The sequence below is a fragment of the Mastacembelus armatus genome, chromosome 5 (assembly GCF_900324485.2).
Source record: "Mastacembelus armatus chromosome 5, fMasArm1.2, whole genome shotgun sequence".
Classification (NCBI taxonomy): Eukaryota; Metazoa; Chordata; class Actinopteri; order Synbranchiformes; family Mastacembelidae; genus Mastacembelus; species Mastacembelus armatus.
In genome coordinates this window covers 25,716,451-25,741,961 of record NC_046637.1, presented here as the reverse complement: position 1 = coordinate 25,741,961, position 25,511 = coordinate 25,716,451, and the positions used below count along the sequence as shown (strand labels likewise).

The 25,511-nt window shown below is 40.3% G+C and overlaps 2 protein-coding genes across 5 annotated transcripts in view; one reads left to right on the top strand and one right to left on the bottom strand.

The window, feature by feature from the left end:
• srgap2 (SLIT-ROBO Rho GTPase activating protein 2) overlaps positions 1 to 6,172 on the bottom strand; it is a 49,100-nt gene extending 42,928 nt beyond the window's left edge. For 3 of the 4 annotated variants that reach the window (XM_026306682.2, XM_033325214.1, XM_026306685.2), the window contains exon 1: positions 5,656 to 6,172. In XM_026306682.2, the coding sequence (XP_026162467.1) occupies positions 5,656 to 5,722 (67 nt within the window). In that variant the 5' untranslated portion in view covers positions 5,723 to 6,172. The remainder of the gene's footprint in view (positions 1 to 5,655) is intronic. The other variant, XM_026306683.2, reaches the window with a different exon arrangement.
• Positions 6,173 to 6,710: 538 nt separating this feature from the next.
• Positions 6,711 to 11,138, top strand: LOC113130868 (protein FAM72A). The gene is made up of 4 exons (XM_026307822.2): positions 6,711 to 7,425; positions 7,641 to 7,718; positions 8,422 to 8,546; positions 8,642 to 11,138. The coding sequence occupies exons 1-4, from the start codon at positions 7,274 to 7,276 to the stop codon at positions 8,734 to 8,736; spliced, it is 450 nt and encodes a 149-aa protein (XP_026163607.1). The 5' UTR covers positions 6,711 to 7,273; the 3' UTR covers positions 8,737 to 11,138.
• Positions 11,139 to 25,511: the final 14,373 nt, after the last annotated feature.

The following is a 25,511-nucleotide window of genomic DNA, read 5'->3' as shown; positions in this document are numbered from 1 at the left end:
GCACACACATACTTTAATCTTTGTGAGGACACTCATTGACATAATGCATTCCCCAACTGTAACCATAACCTCAGCCAACTAAATGCCTATCCCCAACCATAACCCTAATGTAGGCTAATTTTAACCTAAACCCTCAAACAGCTTTTTCAAGTTGTCAGGCTGAGCCAAAAAAGCCTCATAACTTCTTCAACCTTAATGCAGCAGCACCTGAAAAGAGGGAGGGTGGATTTCAACCAATCCCCACATTCCACAGTGCTGAAGACTTAGTAAAGGGGGGCAGCCAGACTTTCAGGATTAGCCAACCACGCCAGACAGAACATCTGTTGCCCAATCAGAGCATCTGGAACATCTGGTCCCAATGAACAGCAGACATCTAGCAGCTGAACTCTGACCCTACCCACTTGGCTTCATCAGCCGCCTTTTTCTTAGCCACGTGGTTAGAATTTTTTTCCCTTCATCCTCCAGCCCAGTCTATCTAAGGTACATCTCGCTGTTCACAATAATGAACTGTGGGCCTGCTGTACAACTACAGTGACTGATCTGTATACCATAGAGACTGTACAGAGAATGCAGGGATGGGGGCTGAGATGGATTAAATGACTCAATCCAAATGTCAATAACACACTCACTGACTTGTAACCAGAACTCTGTGTATGTGTGTGTGTGCGTGTGTGTGTCTGCAGTGAAGGACGCCAACTCTGCACAGCGTTAGTACATTGTGTTTTCACTCAGGTGCAGGAGGATCCATGTAGTAAACTGTCATATTGAATGCTGAAAAATGAGGAAGCAGATCGGTAGAAGGGAACAAAAAAAAAAATCAATGAGTGTTTTCAGCCATGTTGTGTGTGGTGCTGACACAGCAGTGACTGCTACTGTACACACACACACACACACACACACAAAACTGCACCTTCATCTGTTGACTGAAGAGACCAAGCATAGTCGCACTGTATGCATGTGTATTTTATGTGAAAGATAGTTGATCCCCTTCCCCAAACACAAAGCTATGGACCTAAACAGGAAGTGCACACTCATTGTATAATCAGTGTGTTTTTGTGTGTGACCCCTGAACCTCGGTCTCACATAAAATAATCAATCAGGAATAAATGTTTTAAGTTCTGTCAGCAATTTTGTTTCAGCTCACAAAACAAAAAGACAGTGAAGCCCTCCTGACAGACATACACACACTTGTACAGTATACAGTGAGTAGAAACACACATAGCATTCAGATATGTGTGATTTACTTGTGGTTGGTAATTGCTACACTGGACTCAGTCAATACAGTCCAACCCTAATTGACACAGGATAGTTAATATCACACACAAAGCCCTCAAAGTGCCTCTAATTGATTAGCTTAAAGATGTCCTCCCACATCTTTCCAACCACACGTGGCTGATGTGAGGGCAACTGCAGCCAAGGGGTCAGTGTTGAATGCTGTTCCTCTCTTCCCCCAGATTTGACAGTTCTCTTTCTTCTGTCTCAAACCGCATCATAGATTTTAACGAATGAGCAACACCTATCTGCAGTGTCCCTCCTCCTCCTGATCAAACACACATCAGGTAATAACAATTCATGTGACACAGAACCTCACATACACATTCAGGCACAGACCCACAATCCTGCTTGCAGACAAATCTCACTACCTTTGTGTCTAAGTGAAAGCAGCCATTTATCCTAAGTCATATGTTTCTCTGGCTTCCTCATAAACACTCAGCTCAGTGACATACACATAAGCACACAAACAGTCTTGGTTTTTGTCCACAGGCACTCGCTCCTCTTCAGGCAGACAGAACAACATATCTGCAGAGCGAACTCAATGAGTTGACAATTATAATACTTCACAGCCCTGTGCTGATGCTGCTCGACTCTTTGTGTGTGTGTGTGTACATCTGTCAGTATTTAGTCTAAAAATCAATAAGTTATTCAGCACATTATCAGAGTGAATGGCCATACATGCCTCTTTGTATTTCTCTGACAGACCACAAACACACCACAATCAATACATTTTATCAGCGGCAACAGTGGTAGCTATTTTGCAAAGGCAACCTCTTAACCTCCCCAGATGTGTAAAACCCCGACAGATGCTGAAGTATGCACATGAAAAATAAAACATCTGTCAAATGTTTTTAAAGACTCAGCACTCTACAGCACCCTAATTTTGCACTAAAAATGTCCCATTGTACGAATTAAAACTTTCCCTTCAAGTAATGTGCCGAGGTCGCTGACGGGTAAACTTGAGATCGTGATAGCTGGTAGATGTGCACTGATTGGATAAATGTTAGGGAGTCCGTGTTAGTGACACAGCTCAGAGTAATTTGGCAGCTTTCTAATAGCAAAGTAGTTTTCTGGTATCAACTCCAAATAAATGCTCTGTGAACTACAAATGGTCGGTGATAAGCTCATTCCTTAACTCCATTTCAGCACAGTGTATAACCATTTGCATCTGTGTTACAACATTCCTGTCCCCCTTTAAATGTGTCTCACTTTCTATTTCTAGTTTTCCTCTTGCTTTCTTACTCTCACCTTTCAGTTGCTCTGTCCTACTGTGTCTTTGTGTACACGTACACACACACACACACACACACACACACACACACACACACACACACACACACACCCTCTTCCTGAGCAATAGGAACATTCCTTACATCAGCCAGAATCCCACAGTACAGTATCAGCCCTCTGCTCTGTGTGAAAGCAGACAGACGGAGAAAAAGATGACAGTATTCAAGCCCTAATGCTTGAATACTGTCATCTTTTTCATGGATTAACAAAAGCCATGTTCATCAGCTTCAACAGGTGAGTGTCCAGTAACAGCCTCATTCCTACTCTATGGAGCCATTCACATAAACGTTGCACTGCAGAAAGACATGGAGGTAGTCAAAGTAAAACCGACACATCATGAAAAATGACAGGTCAGATTAGATTAAATACAAAATAGTAGTATTTGTCAGCTGTAAAAGTCTAGTGGTCAAAACAACAAGGGACAGAATAATCCTTAAATTATCTCAATCTCACCTAAGTTCCTGTCTGCTTGGCACGACTGTCATGTTAAAACTTCATGAGAATACATATGTCATACTATTCTGAAACTAGTACAGTGTTGGAAGGGGAGTGTACGATAGGCCTATCACCAACCAACCTGGAGGTATATTTAGCCAAATTTAGCCAAACAAACCACAACATATGCCAATGGAGGATCTTAAATGATCAATATGAAACACACTGTTCTTCTACGACTTTTTGATTTGTTCTCCTAACAAATCCACCTTTATCTCTGAGCTCTTTTCTATTTTGAGAGCCAAGTGTGTTAACACTTAAAATAATCAGTGCAAATGCAGTGATCAAGTGCTTGAGTTGCTTTGTCAAGCCCTTGTATATGTGAATGTGTGTGTATTAGCATCTTCTTGTCCTGTTACAGAAGTTTACTTATATAAGCCATTTGTATGTATACTGCAGTGTTTGGCTGCAGCATGTAAAGGCTATACTTGCCATCTGATTAGAGCAGAGAGCAGGTCTCTGGTTCTTCGGCTTGCAGGACTTAAACAGCAGAGCAGATATAATCAAGATTTGGAAAACAGGACAGACGTGTGTTAACAAATACAAAGGAGACAGAGATGTGACATGTAGCTGCTCGATACCCTCCATTAAAGAACCTTTAATAGCAGTGCACAGGGTAATGACAGACTGTGTCTCCTACAGGGGGCAGAATGCTGGGAATGCCACAGCAAGCAAACAGCATCTTGAAACACACACAGCAGTTAAGCAGATACACAGGTTTACCCTGCCATGCATTCATCACAGATAGGGAAGATGGTATGTGGAAAAGCGTGCGGACAGAGTGAGGCATGGAGAGACAGCATAACGCAGCTGTTCACCAGGGAGCAGTGGAGTAGGTGACAGGAGGAATCGATGCCGAGGCTCGATGGACAAACATTAAGTCCACAGTCTAACAAACAGACAGCCCTCACAATGCAGCATGGGCAGGAAGACTTTACACTGGCTGCCAAGCCCAAACAGCGCTCTACCGGGACATTGAGACAACAACACTAATGTTACTGTGGTGACAGCTAAAGGAGTTCGCAGATCGGCAGATTAAGAAGAGGAAGCTGTTAATAAGAGGTGGTAAACAGTTACCCTGGATTACTCTTTCTGCTAATTCAGATGACAAGATTATCTTAGAGTTGGATAGTTAAATCTCTGCCAATATTATTGTGATATCAAATTAAAAGGCTATGCTATAGGGCTCAATCACAAGCTCAATATGTATGAAACTGCTGCCAATCATATGATTTGCATTTTGCAATCATCAGAGCTCGAACTCATTTGGGCACCTGTGCATATTATTTCTGAGAATTATGTTTATCCCTCCAGTAGATTTCCAGAAAGTTGTTGAATCTGAGCCATAGGGCACTAAAGCAGTTTTGGCAGCTTATGGTGGCTCCATATTTTACTACAACACTTGGTTTTTCCTTCAATTTGTCATCCATCTGTATATTAACACCAGACGTTCCAGTTTGACAACACACAGATTTATGATAACACTCTGAACATGCACTTTGTTTCTCATTGACTTGCTGGCTGTACACAACAGAGTCATGAGGTGACAATGTGTAGACAAAGCCAGGTAGAGAGTCAGTGTCCTGTTCCTAATTGGAAATGAGAAGCAGTGGTAATTAAGAAGGTGGTGGTCCATCTTATCTAGTGATCTGGAACTGCAGCCGCAGTGGAAACATGCTGTTCCCGAGGAGGACAATATCCTGTCCTGTGTCTTCCTGCCACCTCTCTGCTTTCCCACTCCTCCCCCTGCCTACTGTGCATCACTCAACCTATAGATCTGAATATATAGATATAGATCTTCAACCTGAAAGGGCCCAAATGAAAAACAATGTGCCAGTCTGGCCACAGGAACACACACACTAATCAGCCAGTAAAGAGTTAACATCTGAACGCCCCTCTCTAACCACTACAATCTGCTCCCCTAACCCTGCTCACCTCTGATGGCCTTTATCATCCATAAGATGCAACAGCAATGAACTGTGATCAATGGACAACACAAATTGATCGTTTAATTGCAATCTGTGTTTAAGCCTTACACACACACACACACACACACACACACACACACAAGCTTACAGCATGAACGGCAGTGCACACCAGCAGCACAGACACGCAGGAGACAGAGAGGGAGAGAAAACGCCCTGCCTTATTCCATGGCGAAACCCCGGCCCTCTGGGTAGTCTGCACAACATACACACACCAATGCACCTAAGCTTTTCTTTAGAGACCATATCAGGCCATATCTGGATAACAATCCTGATTTGTGAACGTTTTTTCCCTGTCTTTGTTGGCCATCTGCGTGCTGCGTTAAAGCCGAGCGAACACAGCGACTGAAAACACGCTGATCAAGATAAGGGTTGCGATTATTGATATGTTACCCATATGCAACATTTGCACAACGACAGTCAACCTTCATAAATGTTTGCGGAAATAAAAAGGCAAACGGATCCTTTACGCGTGAAAGGAGAGGGTGGGCTATAGAAAACCAATGTAATGAACCAAGTCAAGGAAAACACACCGTATAGTAAGAAAACGCAGATTTAAAGGCATATTCAGTTTGTCCTTGAGGGACGCTTTAAAAAAAAAAAGTTTTACCTTTAACTTGAGTTTCATATTCGGCCACTATCTCCTTGTCCTTTCGGAATTTCGCCGGAGACGTCATGGCTGAGTTTGGAGATCAAACCACTTGCTCTCGTCACGAAGTCAGTTTTGTCTCAATCAATCAATAAATCGGCCGTGGAGGAGGAAATGCCACCGTGGACGAGGTTTGGAAGAAGGAAAACAGAGCCCAGATGAGAGATCGCAGCTCCTCAGTGTGCCCGTGGATCAGTATTGTGTCCTCGCCTCTGTTCACTCCGGGCGCATTGTGAGTTTGGCGCTGCTGCTGCTGCTGATCCTCTATGTTCCCATCCGCCGCCGCGCCTCACTGCCTCCTCAAAACCGGTTATGGTGCAAACAACTGCAAGTGAAAGAAGATTCATTCCCCTCTTAAAAAACAGTGAAACCTCGTCAGCCGGCGCTTCCAGAAACTTTTTCAAATATGAAATGCTGTGAGCGGCTATTGGTCTTGCAGCTGAACTGAACTGCTCCTCTTCCTCCTGCTGAAATGAGAGAGAGGAAGAGCCGGGTGGAGATGGAGGGGCTGGCTGCTGGTCAGCCCAGAGAGCAGGACGGGCACTCATGTTAGTACAGGAACCGCATCTGCTGCACACAAACCCCTGAAGGAAAAGTAAAGTCCGACAGGTGTGTGAATAGTTTGACCTACAGTTTCATTAATTAACTACCAAAGCGCAAACTTTTAAAAACTGAGTTTTTACAGAAAAGAACATTTGAGATATTTTCTCTTGGGTACTTAGGATAAAAGGTCAGATGTAAAGTGAAAATAATTTATTAATAGTTTATTACCATTAACTGTACGAATATAGACATTTATAGGAAACACAAAGATTGTATAGCACAGTGGGAATTAAATGTATAGACACCGTATTTCGACCTTAACAATTTCTAACAAATTAACGTAGAGTCGCTGTAATGTCACAGCCACATTTATTTATTTATTTATTTGTTTATTTATTTATTTACTGTTCAAACCGCAGCCCCGCCTAATTTTGTAGGACAGGGGCTACACTTCCCACGCCGCGATTGGAGGAACGGAATTTGAATAACAAGCAATCGGACCAATCGCGTCTCAGAGCTTTTGAAAGTGGGTGTCGTCAGTCACATTCTTAGCCAATCAAATTTATATTTTGTAATAAAGGCGTCCAATGGTGTCGGTTACTATGGCGTGTATCCAATCAAAGTCAAGTCTGGGGTCTTTTAAATGTACTTTCAGGAAGTGCCGTTAAATACCAGGAAGTTGTAAACAAAGCTGACAGCTATTTAGTTAGCTGTTAACTACATCTGATGGAAGCTGAGCCAGTTGTTTGGAACAGGCCAGTTGTTCGCTGATATCGTGTATTTGTTAATATTACATCAAACCGTTTTACTTACACAGAGGTTGTTTCGCGGAAGTAGATGTTTTTCTGAGCGTTTCCTACACAAGCTAACATTAGCAGCCTTTCGTCTTCTCGTTAGAAGAAACGTTAGGCTAATGTTTGCACAAGGACGTTAGAGCTATAGCGTTAACGTTGAAGTTACCGAGCTAAACGGACAGACAGCAACATTTATTTTGTCCCATTTGCCGTGTGGGTGCGGAAAGAGCGAGAGGAAAACGATGTCTACATCCAACGCTAATTTCAAAAACAAGTGTGTGACACAGGTGAACTGCATCTTCTGTGACAGCCTGCTCTGCACAAGAGGCATGAAAGCAGTACTTCTTGCAGACACGGAGGTCGAGCTTTTTTCAACTGATATACCTCCCAACAGGTAAGTGCTGATCTGGTTAGCAACGCTGCTGACCTTTGTTTATGGTTTAAAACCTGTAGCGAACAGACGGCTAAATGTTCATTTTAAAGTAAGTCAGATGCTGTTTTGACGCCAAGACCTACAGGGATTATCTGCAATTATTCTATGAAACTATGAAATCTGTTTGGGCTGGAAACTTTCATGACCATGTTGTCATTACTCCATCCTCCCCCAAGAACTGTTGACTTTGTGGCCAGCTGCTACTCCACTGAAAGCTGCAAATGCAAACTGAGAGACATCGCCTGTCTGAAGTGGTATGTGAAACTCTTTTATATGCTGCAGAGCTTTACAGCATGCTTAGGAAGACCATCTGCTGATGTGAAATGTTAAGACAAAGCACAGCAAACTAATAGGTCACACTTAGATATGTAATTAACAATTATCAATCATTTTGATTGATATTATCTTCTTGATTAATCAGCTGATCTAGTGAAAATCAATTTATTGATGTAGTAAACATCAGAAAACAGTAAAACATGCCCATCACATTTTTTCAGAATGTATAGTTTCCAGTTTGTTTTCAGTCCAGTTCCAAGACATTAAATTTACAGTGAAATAAAACTGAAAGAGGAAGCAAATTCTCACTTTTGAGAAGTTAAAGCTAGACAGTATTTGGTTATTTTACTTGAACAGTTTTGTATCAATTATCAAAATAGTTGGTTAAGTTTAGTTAGGTTTCTGTTGATGTTAACAGAACAGCTAATCGCTGCAGTTCTATACACCTGTATTTAAAAAAAAACATTTTGTAATTTGGCTTTTATTTCTGATATTATTCTAATGTTGTTTGGTGCTACACTGAGGCCTGTGGAGCCAGTTTTGTATTCTCTAGCTTTTGTTATTGTACACATGACAAACATTTGTTAGATAATAGACACCCAGTAGTGGATTTAGCACCTTTCAGTGCTCCTAGTAAAGTGCTGACACATATTTTTTCTTTCTTCTCTCCCTCTATCCCAGTGGTAATGTGGTGGGCTATCATGTTGTGGCCCCCTGTAAACCCTGCTTGCTTTCCTGTAACAATGGTCATTTCTGGATGTTCAATAGTGATGCTGTATCTACTCTCAACAGGCTGGATGCAACGGGTTAGTATAAGCACCCGCTCGATATAACTGGAATTCTCTGCCAATCCAGTCTGTTAATTGTGTGCTGTGTTTGTCATTCTACAACGTGTCTGCAGGCCTGAATCTGCTCCTGTGGGGAGATCTTCCCGAGCTGGATGACGGTGATAATGAAGACTCAGAAACCCCATCAGACGAGGAGTGCATTAGATAGAGGGAAAATGGACATTGTGTGAGACCTAGAGCGGTAACATTTGAGAGGCGGAGCTAAAAGAGTGCACAAATCATGCAGAGATGAAAGAGAAACCAGGAGCCTTAAAGGGTAATTGAACACTGAATCGCAAAGTACTGGTATACTGATCTGCTTAAGAGATTAAACCATGGCACACTTCTGTCCACACCCCCAAACAATGACGTCACAGCAGGTGCTTTGCCTTTGATAGCTGATAGAGAACACCTGCTCTAACATCACTGATTTTCATGTGGCCATAAACACAACATACTCCAATATTTGAACCCACAGAGAACAGCACAAGGGGAGGTTTGTGGCACTCCATGATTCAGTGTGATTACCCTTTAACCTGTGACCATGCCTTTTCACATCACTTTTCACTGGTAAAAGCACAGACAAAAACACACACTCACACATTTTATTTCTCTTTTGTATATTTGCGTGGAATATAACATGGCTGAAATAGCCTGAAAAAAATAACAGACACCTGGAGTCCTTGGTTCTACTTTTGAGTTTATGGTTTTGATCAGCCTCATGAGAAGTTGAGTGTAATGTGACAATTCACTGGAACTCATCGGTTAATGCTGTGCTTTTTCATGCTATTTACATAAGTCCAGTTCTTTGAAAAGATGACCACAATTCACTTACCTTCTTTTTAATAGCAGTTATACAGTAATCTGTACATTGAATATGCTGTAATAAGCAAAAACACCCATTAACAGTTGTGACCTAAAGGCTTATATTGTTAGTGTGGCTGGGTGCTTACTTAAAGTTTGAATGCTTTTTGAATCCCAGGTATTGGAGTAATAGCACAATTATTGAATGATATATATCTGTGAGTTCCTTGCTTTTAAGGGCATATTAGCTTTAGGTTTGATTTACAATCTGACCTCCTTATCAGTGATGTTTCTATAAGCCAGTACAGTGTTTGTTACACACTCGACAGCAACGGTATGTGTCTAACACTGAAATGAATCTGACTGTAGCGGTATCCAGTACTAACATACTAACTTATGCATAGGGTGTGCTTCCTGGAGCAACTGAATATGTATTTTAACTTTTTTTCAGACCTCAAATTTGTGAAAACTTAATGGATCAATGACAGAGGAAAGTTAAAATGAAAATTAGTAAAGGTGCACATTTTTGAGACTGCACAACTTTGCAATATGGATCATTAAGCAGAACTGGAAACACAAGCACTAATTGTGATTTAGTGATTTTAGTGCCCATACGGTTCCATTTATGTAGCAGCATAATTGTAGCATAAGGAGACGAAAAAAGTGTAGTCAACTGTAAAGAATCATGGAATATATCAGTATTGACCATAGAGGCGGGCTACCCCACTAAATAGTTATTTTATGTTGATGGAATAGCATTTCACATTTTTAAGTAATTTGTTGTGAAGTAATGCTTATGTTGATTCAGATGGCCATCCCTCAGCATTTTATTGGCCTTAGCTATGCTGTGATTACTGACAATGAACCTTTGTTAAATGTGGACTTGGGGTTGATTATTTGTTAGCTGGTCATCAGTAACTGATCAGGCCTCCTCCTTAGCCTGTTGAGCCAGACACAAGATTCAGCAACCTCCAGTCACAAGGGACTTAACTCAAATCAGTCCATCAGTTTTTGGCAGTGCCACTTTCAAGCGCTTGTTCGTGCACTCTGCTGTGCCCTGCTAATACTCTGATCCTGTCTTAAAGTAACAGTCGTTTTGTGAGTGGATGAGTTCTGCCTGTATTATTAAATATTGCTGTAGAACCAAACACAGAATGTCACTTCACAACTGAAGGATAGAGGAAGTTGGTCTTTTTATTATCAATAATTGGCCTATATATGTTTATTTATGCTTTACCCTTAAATAGTATATAAACACTCCAAATTTTCTCATCCTTCACCTTTAAACTTACAACTGACAGTGCTTCACTGGCACACCAAATACTGTCTTAAGTGGTAATCTGATAGGATATGGTGCATCAGCTATGTATTTATTAAATCCACAAACCAAATATCTGTAACCACATACTTCCTCTTTGTTTACATACTTTGTTTACAAATGCACTGGTTTGTGTTGCGCTATAGTACTTATGTTTTTGTTGATGTATTTAACATTTTATTTGTGATGTAGTGCTCTGTTTTGTATGTTAAATGATTGGATGTATACGGTTTTACCTCAAGAAGGTATCATTTGTGAGCTTCCTCTGGCTAGGACAATTGTCAAATAATAATCGAAATTATTTAAATGGCTGTTTCTGATGTGAATAACTGATTAACATGACCTGCTGAAGATGTATATTTTGGAATTGCACTGAAACTGCATTGGTAGTTTGAAAAAAATATTTGTTGTTTTGTATGCTTGTTAAATTAATAAAGTTTTTTTTTTTTCAAAATATCTCCATGATTAAATAGATTTTTTTTAAAACATTCCTTTTATTTAGATCCCTGGTAACTATATCTATGACTTATCACAGGACAGTTCTGATAAATTAACATGACATGACTTATAAGTTAAACTATAGACTGTCATGAACATTTTTCAGTATAAGTGACCTTTGTATCTTAGTTTAAAAATTCCTCATCACCCTGTGATACACACAAGATCTTATGTGAGTAAGGGAAAAGATATCATTTGCAAACATTGCCATTATAAAATGGTTTTCCACATTCAACATCATCAATGCATTAAGTTTGTCTTGAAGGGCTTCATAGTTCGTACATTCTCACCCTCTGTATTGTGCCTGATTTGATGAATAAGGAGAAAACAAGTGGAGAAACTTCGAAAGACCAAGAAAAATTAGGTTCCCTCTTTCTGGATGGGCAAAGACTTGAAAATAAATGCGTGACATGACGTGTAGAGTAAGCATATACAATACATAAAACTGTAAATGATACTTTAAGCCTGGATATTTCTGTGTCCTGTATGTTTCAGTTGTCCATAATTCTGATTTCCATTCAGGATGAGACAGTATAAGCCATTTTCATTACTACACCAACTACTACTGCTACTATTTGTAATGGTCCGACTGAAGTTTAGCATTTTGTTTTTACATGTCTTTTCCTCCAGAAGTCTCTGATGTTGTTGAGACATGTACAGGGCAATTTAGTTAGAGATGGCAAGTAATGTCAGAAGCAAATAGTTGTGGCATGATCTGTTTTTACATGTTTTTGTAGCATCTGCCCAAACTACAAATCATGCCCATACAACATTAGCTCCATGTTTGTGTCTTACACCATTTCACAAACTGTACCAACATGTTGTTTTCTAACTTGATTACTTCCTCATGCACTTCCCCACAGATTGCCAGAGCGAAAGGTCATAGTCAGGAAAAACTGTGGTTTGGATGTTCTTCCTGTCCCACTCTCCTACAGCATGGGTTACTCTCCTGGGTACACAGAGAACTATATTCAGAGACACTGCCCAGAAAAGAAACACTCAACCAGTCAACATGTTCTAAGTGGTCCACAGGATGACACTGGTTGTTCTGGACCGCTCCCAGGTATGTGTTTGTAAGCCACTGAATGAATATGAAGCAGGGGGTTGCTGAATACAACAATGTATGCATAACAATAATATGCAATGTGTGCACGAGTGTTTCTCCTAAACAAATAGAGATTATTGCTTCTCTGCTTCAGTGACCCCAGAGCTGATTAATCAGACCTATAGAACAACAAGCTAATACAAGTAGGCCTATGACAGATCACGCCATGTCACACCAACTACATCAACATGGCCCAGTGGCAATAAGTGGTCAACTAAAGTATCTAGTGTATAATTATAGTATGTTGTCTCTTGCAACCAGCTGGAGAACAGTCGACATCCTTTAGCAGCACGTTAGCAAATCAAGCTAATGATTCATGGGAAGTACATTTGGAAAATATGTGACCAAAATGGAATCAAATGTAGGTTTTGTTTATGATTTGAAGGTGACATCGTCTCAAAAAACAGTCCAGAATTACAGTATTTTTTTCATATTGCATCTTTAGACACAAACAAAGCCATTCAAATATTCAGTTCCTCCAGAACAGGCAAAACAAAGCAAGCACATTGTACAATCTCCTAATTTAAAATATTTTCATCTTTAAAAAAAGTATAGTTCTTGCAGATAATGAAGACTTCACTTTGGGGATGTTGGTCTCTAATAATATGGCCAGATTCTGCCAAATATACCTGTTTAAACAGAATCAAATCAAAGCCATGCTAAAGTTACATTAGTCCACAAGGCTCTGTGTGCTTATAATAAAGATGAAGGTGTATTTAGATCTGCACTTATAGGTGAAACAAAACTACACAGTGAGGTGAATGAGGAAGGTATCAATTAAGCAGAGCCTACATGCCGACACAGTCTCATGAGGAGGTCTGGACTGCCCAAAATAAGTCAAATCATCTATTTGTTTGTAAATTGTCTATTTGCCAAAACCACACTATTCAGCAATGCGTCATTATAGTATTGCACATACATAACCTAAAACTTAGATGGACAGTCACAGTGAGAACGCTATGGCGCTCTCTGTTGGATATAAAGTGCAATGGCATACACAGACTTAAGACAACAGAAACAGTCCACCAACAAAGATCTGGTCTATTCATTTTTTTCCAGATGTGTATACTGAGAATAGAGTGGGTTCCTTTTACAGTACAACACGACAACACTTTTCTTTTAATGGACTGCTGCTGAATGGATTTTCATCAATGTGTGATCCTCCTCAAATATAATTAAAGGCAAAACCTTGCTGCTTATAAACGCCACACACAATACACACAACAATAACAGCTTTTGTAGGTTCTCATCAGTACTGTGGTGGCCTGTAAGGGAAAAAAGATAATCTGAGATAATGATTTTTAAAAAAAGAGCTTACCTTCAGTTGTTCAGTCATTTCCCCCATTATTATTGTCAAAATTCAGGTTGTCAGAGGAAGGACTTTTCCATGATTAAAAATAAACCAATAGGGAGCAGGGAGCAATAAACCAACCAAAACAAAATACATGTGAAATAGAGAAAACCCCACTATGTCAAAATAATACCAAGGCCACATTACAATGAATAGACATTTATTGGTAAATTGCAGAGCCAATATTAAATACATATGTAAGTTAATGTTATAAAAACAAAAATGCAGCATCCCATTTTGTAGATGGCAGCAGAGATTTCCAAATGTTAGATGTAGAATCTGGTTTTTACTTACTGATTTTTAAAATAAATAGCTTGAAACAGCTTTGCAGATTAGTGGATTATCATTGACAGAGACACTGCTATTGGCTAAACAGATAAAACAGTGACTCGAAGTAAACCAAGTAGAACACAGTTATCAAAAGACAATGTAATACCAAACATCTACCCAATAAAAACTGGAAAAACATCGAACGACAGGCCTGAGCCTGTCAGAGCTACCACATTAAAGGTCTGACCTTCGGACCATGTAGACTACATGTTTTTCTTGGCACATGGTTGACTTATAAAAATAAAAAATGTTTTACAATTGATCCTAATTATAACAATTTTCTACCAGTCATTTGTTTGTATATATTTGGATCATTGATAATTCATTAAGCAGATGTGGTTTCCAAACGATTTAATTAGCGGTTGATTAGCCCACCTATCACTTATCAGTGTTAAATAAAAACAAATTTGTTTCTTACTTGTTACTTCCCTTACTACTGCATGTTTTCCTAACATTTCCTAAAGAACAGTTAATGGACTCAGCACAGCCAGGATTTCATTGGGATCTTGGCACTAGATGGGGCAATTGGACCATTTATGAAACACTGTGGGTAGAACGACAGCTGGATACAACACCTCAATGCCAAAGAAGCATACTGGAATGAAGACTACTAATCACCTCTAAAAATGTATATTTATATTTACTATACACATCACTACTAGTAATGATTTATTTCTGGAATGACAGGAAGCTCCAAAGGAAACATTTTTCTTTTACTACTCAGTAAAATTAAAAACCAAGACCATCTGAATACTGATGAGGACAGGTTGTTTGGCCTGTACATTTTTGAAAAGATTTCACTCAGCCCAAATCATCATTCCATCTTATTTTATAGCAAGGCCAGGCATAAAAAAATCACATGGAATATAAAGAATTTTCTTTTCACATGGAATAAAAATAATTTTGCATTTAAATACTCCAAATAGATGTAATTATCATACTTCCTAGGACAGATGAAGAGGATTGTCATCAAATTAGCGGTCACCTTGGTCATCAGAGGGAAACGAATATTTTATAAGAAATATAAGGAGGTTCATAAAAGCTCTGCAGTCTGTCATGGTCATCTCCTGATAATAGACCTAAAAGGCTAGGCTAATGTCCAGATTGGGCTGATTATGCATATTAATGACACCTCAAGAATTTATCACAAAAATCTTTTTTCAGTGGGTGAGGAGGGCAAATGGTAATAAATGGGAGAATTCATTCATTTTAGGAATAATCCCTTTAATCAGAAGAGGAAACTTTCCTGAGACTATTGGGCCAGGCTACTTGAATTTTTAAATAATTTAACTAAATCAATTTTATATGTAATATAATCACTTATCGACAAAAAACAACAAATCCTTTAGGAACTAATGAGCCCACAAGCTTCAGAACATTAGCTTTATAATTAAGGCATAATAAAAACAATAATTTTTGCATGTGTAGTCTGGGGAAACAGAACTGCAGGTTCCATAGACAACAGTGCAGGTTTTCAACAACTGGGCTGCCTACTGGCCTGGTATTATACTTTGAGGCAAGCTGCGGCGGGCTTTTGTTGAAGCGCTCGAGATAACACAAAGAAAACTTCAAACAAGCTTCTTATTGTGTTCTATTCTTCTGGGCAAGCTGATTACAGTTAAGGATAAAAGTTGTTCCTATACAGTAAACTAATGCTGAGAATCAGAGCGCACTAATTAAGTCATGGGGGATCCAAGTCGGTCGGCATGGATGTGTTCCCCAACGTCCAGACCATAGGGGTTTAGCAGGAACTTTACAGCCCAACAGCAGTCAGCATCAAACGTGTTTATTGTCAGCTGAATGTCCGGTAGAGGCATGAACCGCTGGATCTGCAAAGCCACCTGGGAAAAAGAGGCAGAAGTTGCAGATTCTTAGTCTGAGTACTGACAGGCTTGTCTATTCCCCTCTTACCACCATCTCACTGCTCCGAGCAGAGCTTAGAAAGATGCTCCACATGCCATTTTTGTCTGAAACAAACACTGCCACCGACTGTGTGTCAAAGCAGAAAGAGTCTCTGTTTTTATACTGGAACATGTTCGCAGAAGTAGTGCAAAGTATCTCTATCAAGAGGTGAACCCAGGCAGGTCCATACAAAAATTAAATACATCTAAACATAATAAAACAGAAAGTGAAATGTAAAGGTTTGTTGTGTTTTAGCCTTTGGCCTGACCTTAATTGGTCACCATGAAAAATAAATCTGATTAAAGAGGTTTTTATTTTCCTCAGTGCAATGAAAATTGGACAGTTAAAAAGAACCTTAGAGTTTGAATATCCACTGTAAAATCAGACAAATTGCAAACCTGTCTATCAGGTCAGGGTCAGTGTGTTACTTATCATTTTTCAAATACAAACCAATAGGGATTTCATAGAATGGTGTTACTAACTATGGTTAAGTGGAATGTTGTCTACCTCACGGTCACAGCTCTGAATAACTGCTGCTGAAGCATCATCATTATTGTTTGTTCTCCGACCTCAGTAGACAATGAAGAGATTAAACCTGTAAAATTGTGTGTGTGTGTGTTTGTGATTGTATGTGTACTGTGAGAATTAAGAATACAGAAATGCAAGTATGCGTATTAGGTGTATGGGATTTACTGATCGTGTCTTTGCATTGAATTAATATATATTACATAAGTGTGTATTAGGTGGTGTGATGTCATTCACTGACAACTGTGGCTGACCACACACACACACACACACACACACACACACACACACACACACACACACACACACACACACACACACACACACACACTGAGTTTAAAGTGTAATGGCCATTCTTAATTTTTCTGTTCATGGTGATGAATCGTGTTTATTGTAATTTGTCCTTGTGTTATTCTGGCCTTTGTGCAATCTTTAAGTTCATGCATGCATCATTTAGTATTTAGTTTTTATTTCTACAACACAAAAAAGTTTAAATGTACTTGCATGTATGCAGTTGTTTGTTTCTCTTCCCAGTTCTGTTGATCTCATTTAATTCCCTAGTCTTTGTTATATTAATGAGAGTTATTTAGCTACAGATGTATTATTTGTTTCATCCTAAATCAAATTATATATGAATGAGCAGCTTTGGACGCAGAAGGAAAGTCAGCTGGGAGATTATTAGCAAGTTTAAACAAAACGCTGCTGTGAATTTTTTTTTATTAGTGTAGCAATGTCTTGTAAGATTTTGTTGTGCCCATTTGTTGTTGTGCATCCACATACTTACACAGATACATGCAGTTAGCATTTATTAGGAATATCTAACTAATAGAAAGGTAGCCCAATACAATAATCCTCCAATAAGTGTTGCCTTCATGAAGGTGATACTGTTGGATTTGGGTTTGGGAGGGCCTGTCCAACTGCCTGTAGCCACCTGTAAATTACAATTTAGTACTCCAAGAGTTAAGACTGTGCATTCAGGCCATTTTGTATGTGTGTGTGTGTGTGTGTGAGAGTTAGTGTGTGTCGGGGGAGGGGTAGAGAGTGTCTGGTAGAAAACCTTTAATCCGGGTGCTGTCAGGCCCAAACCCGGCTTGACGTCCCATTGATGTGGAACAGAACAAAACACAGGGCCCCTTGCTAAGCTCCCACTGACTCACTAACACACACACACACACACACACACACACACACACACGCACACACAGGGCCCCTCTTCAAAGCCCCCAGCCTGGGCCCCTGCTCCCTAACTGAGAAGGGCATTCCTCAGCCTATGCACACGCGTGCACATACACAAACTCACACACTTTTAAATGTACACAAACACACACACACCTACATACACAGGCACATACACATTGAGCTGAAAGAACACAAAATTAACCCTTAGAGTGCTGTGGTATATCTGCAGGTGGTAACTGCTTTAAGGCTTCTGTTTTTTGCATGTATGCATGTGTGAGTGTGTTTGAGGAGGTAAAGGTTGGAGGTGAAAGTGTATGTATGCAGGTACTGCATATTGCTTGGATACAGTTAACAGAAGCCACATGCTGGCAGACATGAAAGTGTGTATCCGTGGTGACAACAAACAATTTTTATTGTCCTGCTGCTGTTTGGACAGCTCCAGGCTGTTGCATCTCTGTTTACTCTTAGCTAAAATAGAGAGAAACACAAAGAAGGAGACAGAGAGCAGAGACACAGAAAGCAGAGATGAGCGGATACAAAAAGAGCCTTATATTAAACATATGTTTTAGCTAATGGCCTGGAACTGTCTAGGACTGTCTGTTTATTTGTCTGTTGTACTCTGGTTTCCCAGTAGGTGGGGTTGTGGGTAGCAGTCAGTCATGGAGTAGAAATCTAACCTGGGCCTAGTGTTGGCCTGAAGGTTGAAGCATTTTGGTTCATTTGCTTCGGTCTAGTCTGTCCCAGTGGAACTGCGGTGGTCCTGACTGGATCAGTTTTTTGCGTTTGGGGCGGCTGCCACAGGTTATCACTGTGCAATGGGAACACTGCCAAGAACTTAAAACAGCTATGAGGACATAAGGGAGCCACAAACCTACTGTGTAGAAACCATTCCCACACCCACTTACACCTACATGGTCAGCTCATTTCCCCCTTCACCTTTTCCAGGACTAAACTCACCCCTCGGTTTCCGCTGCTAAATTACAGAGATCTTTATTTGACTGTACTGGAATTCTGCTGCTTCCGTTTTGGAATGTCAGAACTCCAAGCGAGCCATTTGTTTGGGCTGGGCTGTGGTCCAGAGAGGCCTTCGCAGTCCCAACCAAAATGTTTTTATTGACGGGAGAAAGCAGTTGGGCCGACAGCAACGTTTGGCTGTAATTGGACGGCAAGTCAGCAGTGTGTTTGAAATGCCCTATGTAAAGTGGCAGCCTTTAAAAGCACACACACACACACACACACACGCCCACCCCTGCTTCTTCCCTCCCATCACCCTAAAAGAAGCCAGATGGGCCACGGGGAAGCAATCACCCCTCTATTTGTCTTGGTGCTGATCAGGTTAGTAAAGTGTTCTCAGGCCTGGCTAGGAGTCCACACACTGCTGCCTGTTGTCACTGTAACTCACTGAGCTGCATTACTCCATCCAACTGACCCGGTCAGACCGCTCTGGGACTGTCTAAATAGCAATGCAACGGGTGGGGAGAAATGCTTTATCACCAGTAAAGGGGCAATAAAGGGCAGAAGTAATGATTTTTGTATGTTACTGTCTAATTGTGAATATTTGCTATAAGAGTCCAGCTGAACATCAAGTTTTCTACTTACTGCAGTGTAAAAGGGATAAGTAGCTGCCTGAGTTAATGTATAAATATGGGTGTCAGTAAGAAAGCTGGTAGCTAACATCTTTCATCTGCTGATATGGACACCACCATTTAGGGCTGGGTCAATGGATGGGAGGTGTGGAGGCAGCGGTGTGTGTGTGTGTGTGTGGAGGAAATTCCAGCCGCTCAATACACAGATGGTTTGGTTTAGAGCAATGAAAATGAGCACCACACACAGAGCAATGACAGTGAGTGAAAGACTTGGTGATGCACATGCACACACACACACATATATGTAGCCCTGACTGCATGGGTTAATGGAGTGACGGAATCCAGAAGGAATTTACTCAAGGACTCAGGGAGTGGACTGTTAGGCAGCCTCAAAACTGCCCAGCGGAACCTTCAACAGCTCGGCTTGTTTGTTTGTTCACATTGTAACACATCTACAGCTCCTTAACAAGAACAAAAATTATGCAAGGCTGAAAGGGCTAGGTATGGGGTTATCAAAGGCGAGAATGGGAGATAGCAATATCAAAAAAGGCAAAAAGATGGTCAGCGAGAATGACCCAGGAGCAAAAAGACAGTAGAGGAAGCTGCATCAGAGCATAACAGGACTGTCAGAGAGCCTCATTGGCAGTGAAACCTAATCTCATTCAGAAATGCCCACCTTCTGATTGGCTGTCCTTCTCATGAACCCTGACCTTTGACTTTGTCTGGGGCTTGTGACCTTGACTGAAGTACAGGCAGAGTGTTGCGTCTCGTCCCAGACTCTTGTCTGTGCTCTTTCTCCTCTATCTCTCCCCTGGCTTTTCCTCTCTGCCCAATCGTCTCTAGTGAGAGAGGGTCGGTGGGGAGGAGATGGAGAGCAGAAATGTCAGCGAGACATTAAACAGAGTGCGTCTGTGTGTGCTCTCATAGTCCAACCTGTCTGATTTCCCTCTTCCCTCCACCCCCCCCCCCCCCTCTGCCTCCCCCTCACATCTCCTCTATATACGCTTCACCACAAAGCAATAAATTCATCTTCTGTTCTTTTTTGCCCCATCAACACCCTTATCATTTTTTTCTGCAGATCCTTTCTGTCTCCTTTTGCCCTGATATGGTTTATTATACCCTGTGTCAAAGCCAATACAATCAGTAATTCAAATAAAATAGTTGTATTGTAGTATTTTTGGGAACATTGTGTGGTTTTAAAGGGAAATACCAGCAGTTTTTGGCAGTTGCTGCATACTATTTTTGTAATCTTGAATGGCTTAATCAGTCAAAATGAATAAGTTATAAATGAAAAAAAATATGTCAACAAACCAAAGCACAGTCTTTGGGGCCATAACAACGTGAAAGTATGAGTGAATAAGAAAGCTTTGTTTCACATCATGAGGAAAACCACCAGCCAAATGTATTTAAAGGAACAGTTCAACATTTTGGAAACATATGCATATTCGCTTTCTCGTCAAATGTTAGATTAGACTGTTAATTCATTTTAGATCTAAGGCCTTACAGGGGGTTATGGCCGAACTATTTCTTGACTGGGATCAGTAACTTCCTTGAGCCTTGTCATCACCTAGTGGTGTCCCCCTATTTTCAGTCTTTTTGCTAAGCTAAGCTAGCCAGCGGTTGGTAATAGCTTCATTACCTTCTGGATAAGGGGGTGGTTTATTCTCCTCTAGCTCTCAACAAAAAGAGAAGTATTGTTTTTATTTTGCATCAGATAGGACTAATTCAAAAATGCATTTACAGTATATCCACAGGGGTAGAATTTCATTTCCCACTTTTATGCCAAATAAATAGTATTTTTTCATCCATCCATCCATCATCTATACCCGCTTAGTCCTAACCAGGGTCACAGGGATCTGCTGGAGCCTATCCCAGCTCTCTTTGGGTGAAAGGCAGCGGTACACCCTGGACAGGTCACCAGTCCATCACAGGGCCTAAATAATATTTTTTAAAACACTTAATTGCAATAGATCCCTTTATTGTTATACAGAACCAGTGGTAACGGAAAATTCTTTTTGTCATTACTATTAAATAAGTTAGTCTGCATGTGCTTATTTCTAAAAAATCAAAAATGATCATGCACTGATCTTATCCTCTGATCTCACACCTGTGGACACACACACACACACACGTATACATGTAGAGTATACAGACGCACACAGACGTTTCTCTGTGCTGTCCCAGTACAGAACATGTCAGTAAAGCACAGCCAAGTGGTGTTTATTTTATTGGATGTTTATTTCGCTCTGTAAAACATGCCACTCTCATGGTGCAATATACTCAAAACCCTGTTTCTCTCTGTCTCTCTCCCAATGTAAACAGTGTTTCGTTCACTAGCCTGTGTAGATGTGTAATCCATCCAGTCAGACATTGTAAACAGCATCTCTCCGTGTTTATAAATACTGCCCAACCACTCTAATGAATTTATGGTAATGCCTTGTTCTACTGCTTCTGCTGTGTGTATGAGTGTATGTGTGGAAATACTTATGTGAGTAAGGTGTGAGTGTGCATGTATTACTACTCTGCAAAAGAGTACTGCACACATTTTGTTCCTGGAGGGGGTTTTATTTCCTGGTGCGTACAGCCTGGTTAAAAGCTTAAAACCTGTGACAGCAGCAAGGAGTGACTGACTGTTATGAACCAGTGTGCCACAGTACGAAGTCCATTAGCAAACCAACTCTGTTTTATTCCATTTGCTTCCCTTCAGCTCACCACAGCAAGATCCAATCTTTTAATAATGAAATATATGTGTTATATTTTTGTGGAAGTTTAACCCAATGATTTTGACTTTGATGATTTTTTAAACACATGGCAAAGGCAGCCATTGCCACTGGAAATGCGTGTGTATTACTAAACTTGCCATTAACTTGTTGGAGTCTTGTTTCAGCACATTTTTGTTTATAAAAATAGACATTAAACTTAATTTCTAATGTTGGAAATGGACTGCAGGGCATTACTCATTACAGAAGTGGTGGTGACTGTCTGTGGCTGCTTTTTATTTCCCTTTTTACAATGTGAGTCTGTTAAGCTGTATTTTAAATGCAACTGAATGTTTGAGTTGGCCCAGCTGATGTTTTCCCTTCTTTTTATTTAATTTTTACTATATACAACACTGGGAAGTGACATGATAATGACTGGCAGGTTGAGAAAGATTATTTGTTCTATTCCAGAGTTGCTTCAGGCTTATCCACAGATTTACCCACCCGTTGTTGTTGTTGGTCACATTTCACTAAACCTAAGCTGTGGAAATGGCACATAACACGCCAGGCACATGATCTTTGTACTGCAGGTAACAGCTACATGTTAGTCAGACACGTCTTTCAGATCAGTTCTGTGTTTGATATAAACCTGTGTGTGGTGTCTCATATTAGTGGGTCTATATATTTTCCCTGACATTGTCTATTTCTTACTATAAAGAGAAACGTCTGTGATCAGAATAACTTGACAGACACTGTGTCATATAATCTAATAAAGAGTTTATAGTTGTGTAGCATGTTCTCCAGGAAAATGATGCGAGATTGTCCAAATCCCTGCTCTTCTGTGCTTTGATCATTGAGAGGAAAGGAGCAGGCTTATATAAAGTCCATTGGTTACTGATCTAACACTCCATATGATCACTTTTTATCACATCCAAATTTCAACACTTAGGTCATAAAATGACACCTGCATCTGCTGATTAAGACCATAGTCAGTTTAATCCAAATCCTGTGGCAGTTCTTCTGTGTGCAGCCAGTGGGACTGCAGTCCCCTCTGGTCCAAACAGCTTGTACACTTCTGTGCCCCCTCTCCAAATACAGTGAAAAACCACAGTAAGCTGGGACTTTAACTATATACAAAATAGATATCGCTGTGATTTTCAACCTGCTATAATCAGATATAATTTTTGCATCTATCAAACAATAATTATCACCTGAATCTGAAGCTGCCCTTGGTTTTTTGGAGCGTTCTAGCAAATTTCAGCCATTTTCTTTAGCTGCAGCTGAAGCTCTGTTGGATCACCCCTCCTGTAGTGTTGTTGTGGTGAAAAAGCTCTGTAAAAACCACTGATGGCTTCCTGCTCGGCACCAAACAGCAGGGGGACATGAGTCGAGAGACTAGTTGGTGAAAGCACTCGAGCAATAATTTTGGCAACAAGTATTTTTTCTCTAGAGACCAAAAACAAAGGAAGGAGGAGGGTGAATATTGGACTTACAGTCACCAGGTAACAAAAAACACCAGGTAACCAAAAACACCATTCAAAATAAAAGCCATGAAAGGGGATGATATGTGAGTGTATGCCTTTAACAAACAAACAGCAAACAAACAAAGTGCAGGTCAACAGTGCCCCCTTGTAAGAACTGTACCTGTGGGCCTGAGGCCTGAGGCCTAAACATGATATTACAAGTCCACCTGAATCCAATCACTGGTGGCGTCGATTAGTCGAGTCTTGACCTGTCGGTGTTGGCCGCTGCTCTGTGAAGGGTGAAGCCAAAACAAACAACATAACGTTAAGGACTGAACCGAAATGAAGACCAGAGGAGGGAGCTGGTTTTCCGGAGTTTGGTTAGCGTTAGACTGGCTAACAGCAAAACACGCAGTGGGATAAAAATCCATCTACGTCAAAGACAAAACACCTCGACGGCAGCTGAGGTGAGTCAAATCCTTTCTGTGTGTTCGTCTTGTTTGGTTTCGTGATGGTTGAGACCAGCGTGTGTAAACGCGCAGCTTTGGACTCTAAAGTGGTTTTGTTGTGAAGTAGTTTGCAGAAACAGTTCGGGTCAGAGACTTTGTTGAATTTCTTCAGTTTTGCATGTGCTGGTTGATGGTTTGTGACTCGTTTGTATTTGCTGTAGTTGTTGTCTGTGGCATATACGGTTTGACGTCATGTGTTTGGATACATACAGTTATACAGATGTCAACATAAACCTTTAGGTTTGGGATATAATAATAGTTTATTCTGTTCTATCAGCTTTTTGTACTAATGTGTACTGTACTGTACCGCAGTATAGTCTTTGAAGTAACTTTACTGTATTTTTTTTTATGTTGAGACATAAAACGTCATGCATCTTGTACATTTTTGTTTTTGATATGAACAAACGTTTGTTGTGTTTACTAACAGTTATGCTGTTTGTTGCATATGTCCCTGTAGGGGGCACTAATGATGATCTAAGGATAGTAACTGCTGATAAACTCGCACATTTTCCATCTCACTGCTGAAATGAGCATTTTATTTCAGAGTTAATTCAGTCTTACAGTTTCTTTTCCTAACTCTAACATAGTTCTGTATTGTTTAAAGCTAACATCAGAACATGAATACATTTATTGATTGATTGATTTTGATTTGTAACAGTGTCTTCTCTGATTGTCCTCCATGGTGGGCAGTCACAGGCTGTATGTTGTTATAACTTGGAGGCCTAGTTTAACTTCTTAGACCTTGTGCATGTCATTTTTTTCCTCCAGCAGTTGTCGTAGGACAAAACAGGACATATGACATCAGAAACCAAGTTTCCAGCTCTTTTAGTTTCACACACAGCATCACCACAAATCAGCCATAATGGAGATGTCTGCTCTCAAAACAATCTAATGTGCGTCTCTACTGGTATGCATGTAAATATGCTTAAACAGAAAATATCGTATTCAGTGGCCTGTATAATGTGTTACATGTTTTATGTTGATTTCATAATTTTTGCGTGCGAATATACGCATACGTGGGTGTGTGTGTGTGTGTGTGTGTGGGTGTGTGTGTGTGAGAGTCTGTCTATTGCTCACAGACTAAGCCATCATGGCTCCCCCTCATCAGGCCCGACAGGTGTTATTACATCGAAATGAGAGCAGTGATGTATGCATCTGTAATGTGGACCTGTCCTCTTCTGCTTGATGGAACCTGACACTTCTCATTATTATGACGCATCTGAGAAAAGAACAGAGTACCAACACTTCGCCTGAAGTGCTGCTCATAAGGCATTATGAAGCACTGTAAGCACAATTCATGAGGACAATGGCAGAAAGTGACACATCACATTTTAAAATTTTTACGACGTGCCAACAAAAATCATGTCACTTATTTTTAGTCCAGATAACTTAGGTTTCTTTTGTAATTATGGCTCGGGATGTCAGAGTACTTCAGCAGGAAGTGAAATGATGACAAAATAATGCATTTTATTTAGATTGGACTCTGAAAACAAATTCTAAAACATCTGTTTCTTTTCCAAACCAACATCTCATTTCTGCATTTACCACCACTTGCATTAAAACACCAACATTTTTAATTCCTCTCCTAATGTGCATGCAGCACAGTAGCACTGACAAAAAATGCATTTTGTCCTACGTAGGTATGCGGCTCGTACATGACAGCTCTGTTTGACTC

Bases quoted from the DNA above. Each gene is read 5' to 3' on its own strand.
- LOC113130868 (XM_026307822.2), top strand. From the start codon at position 7,274: ATGTCTACATCCAACGCTAATTTCAAAAACAAGTGTGTGACACAGGTG. The intron at 7,719-8,421 runs GTATGTGAAACT...CCTCTATCCCAG, and splicing joins GACATCGCCTGTCTGAAGTG to TGGTAATGTGGTGGGCTATC. The intron at 8,547-8,641 runs GTTAGTATAAGC...ACGTGTCTGCAG, and splicing joins CAACAGGCTGGATGCAACGG to GCCTGAATCTGCTCCTGTGG.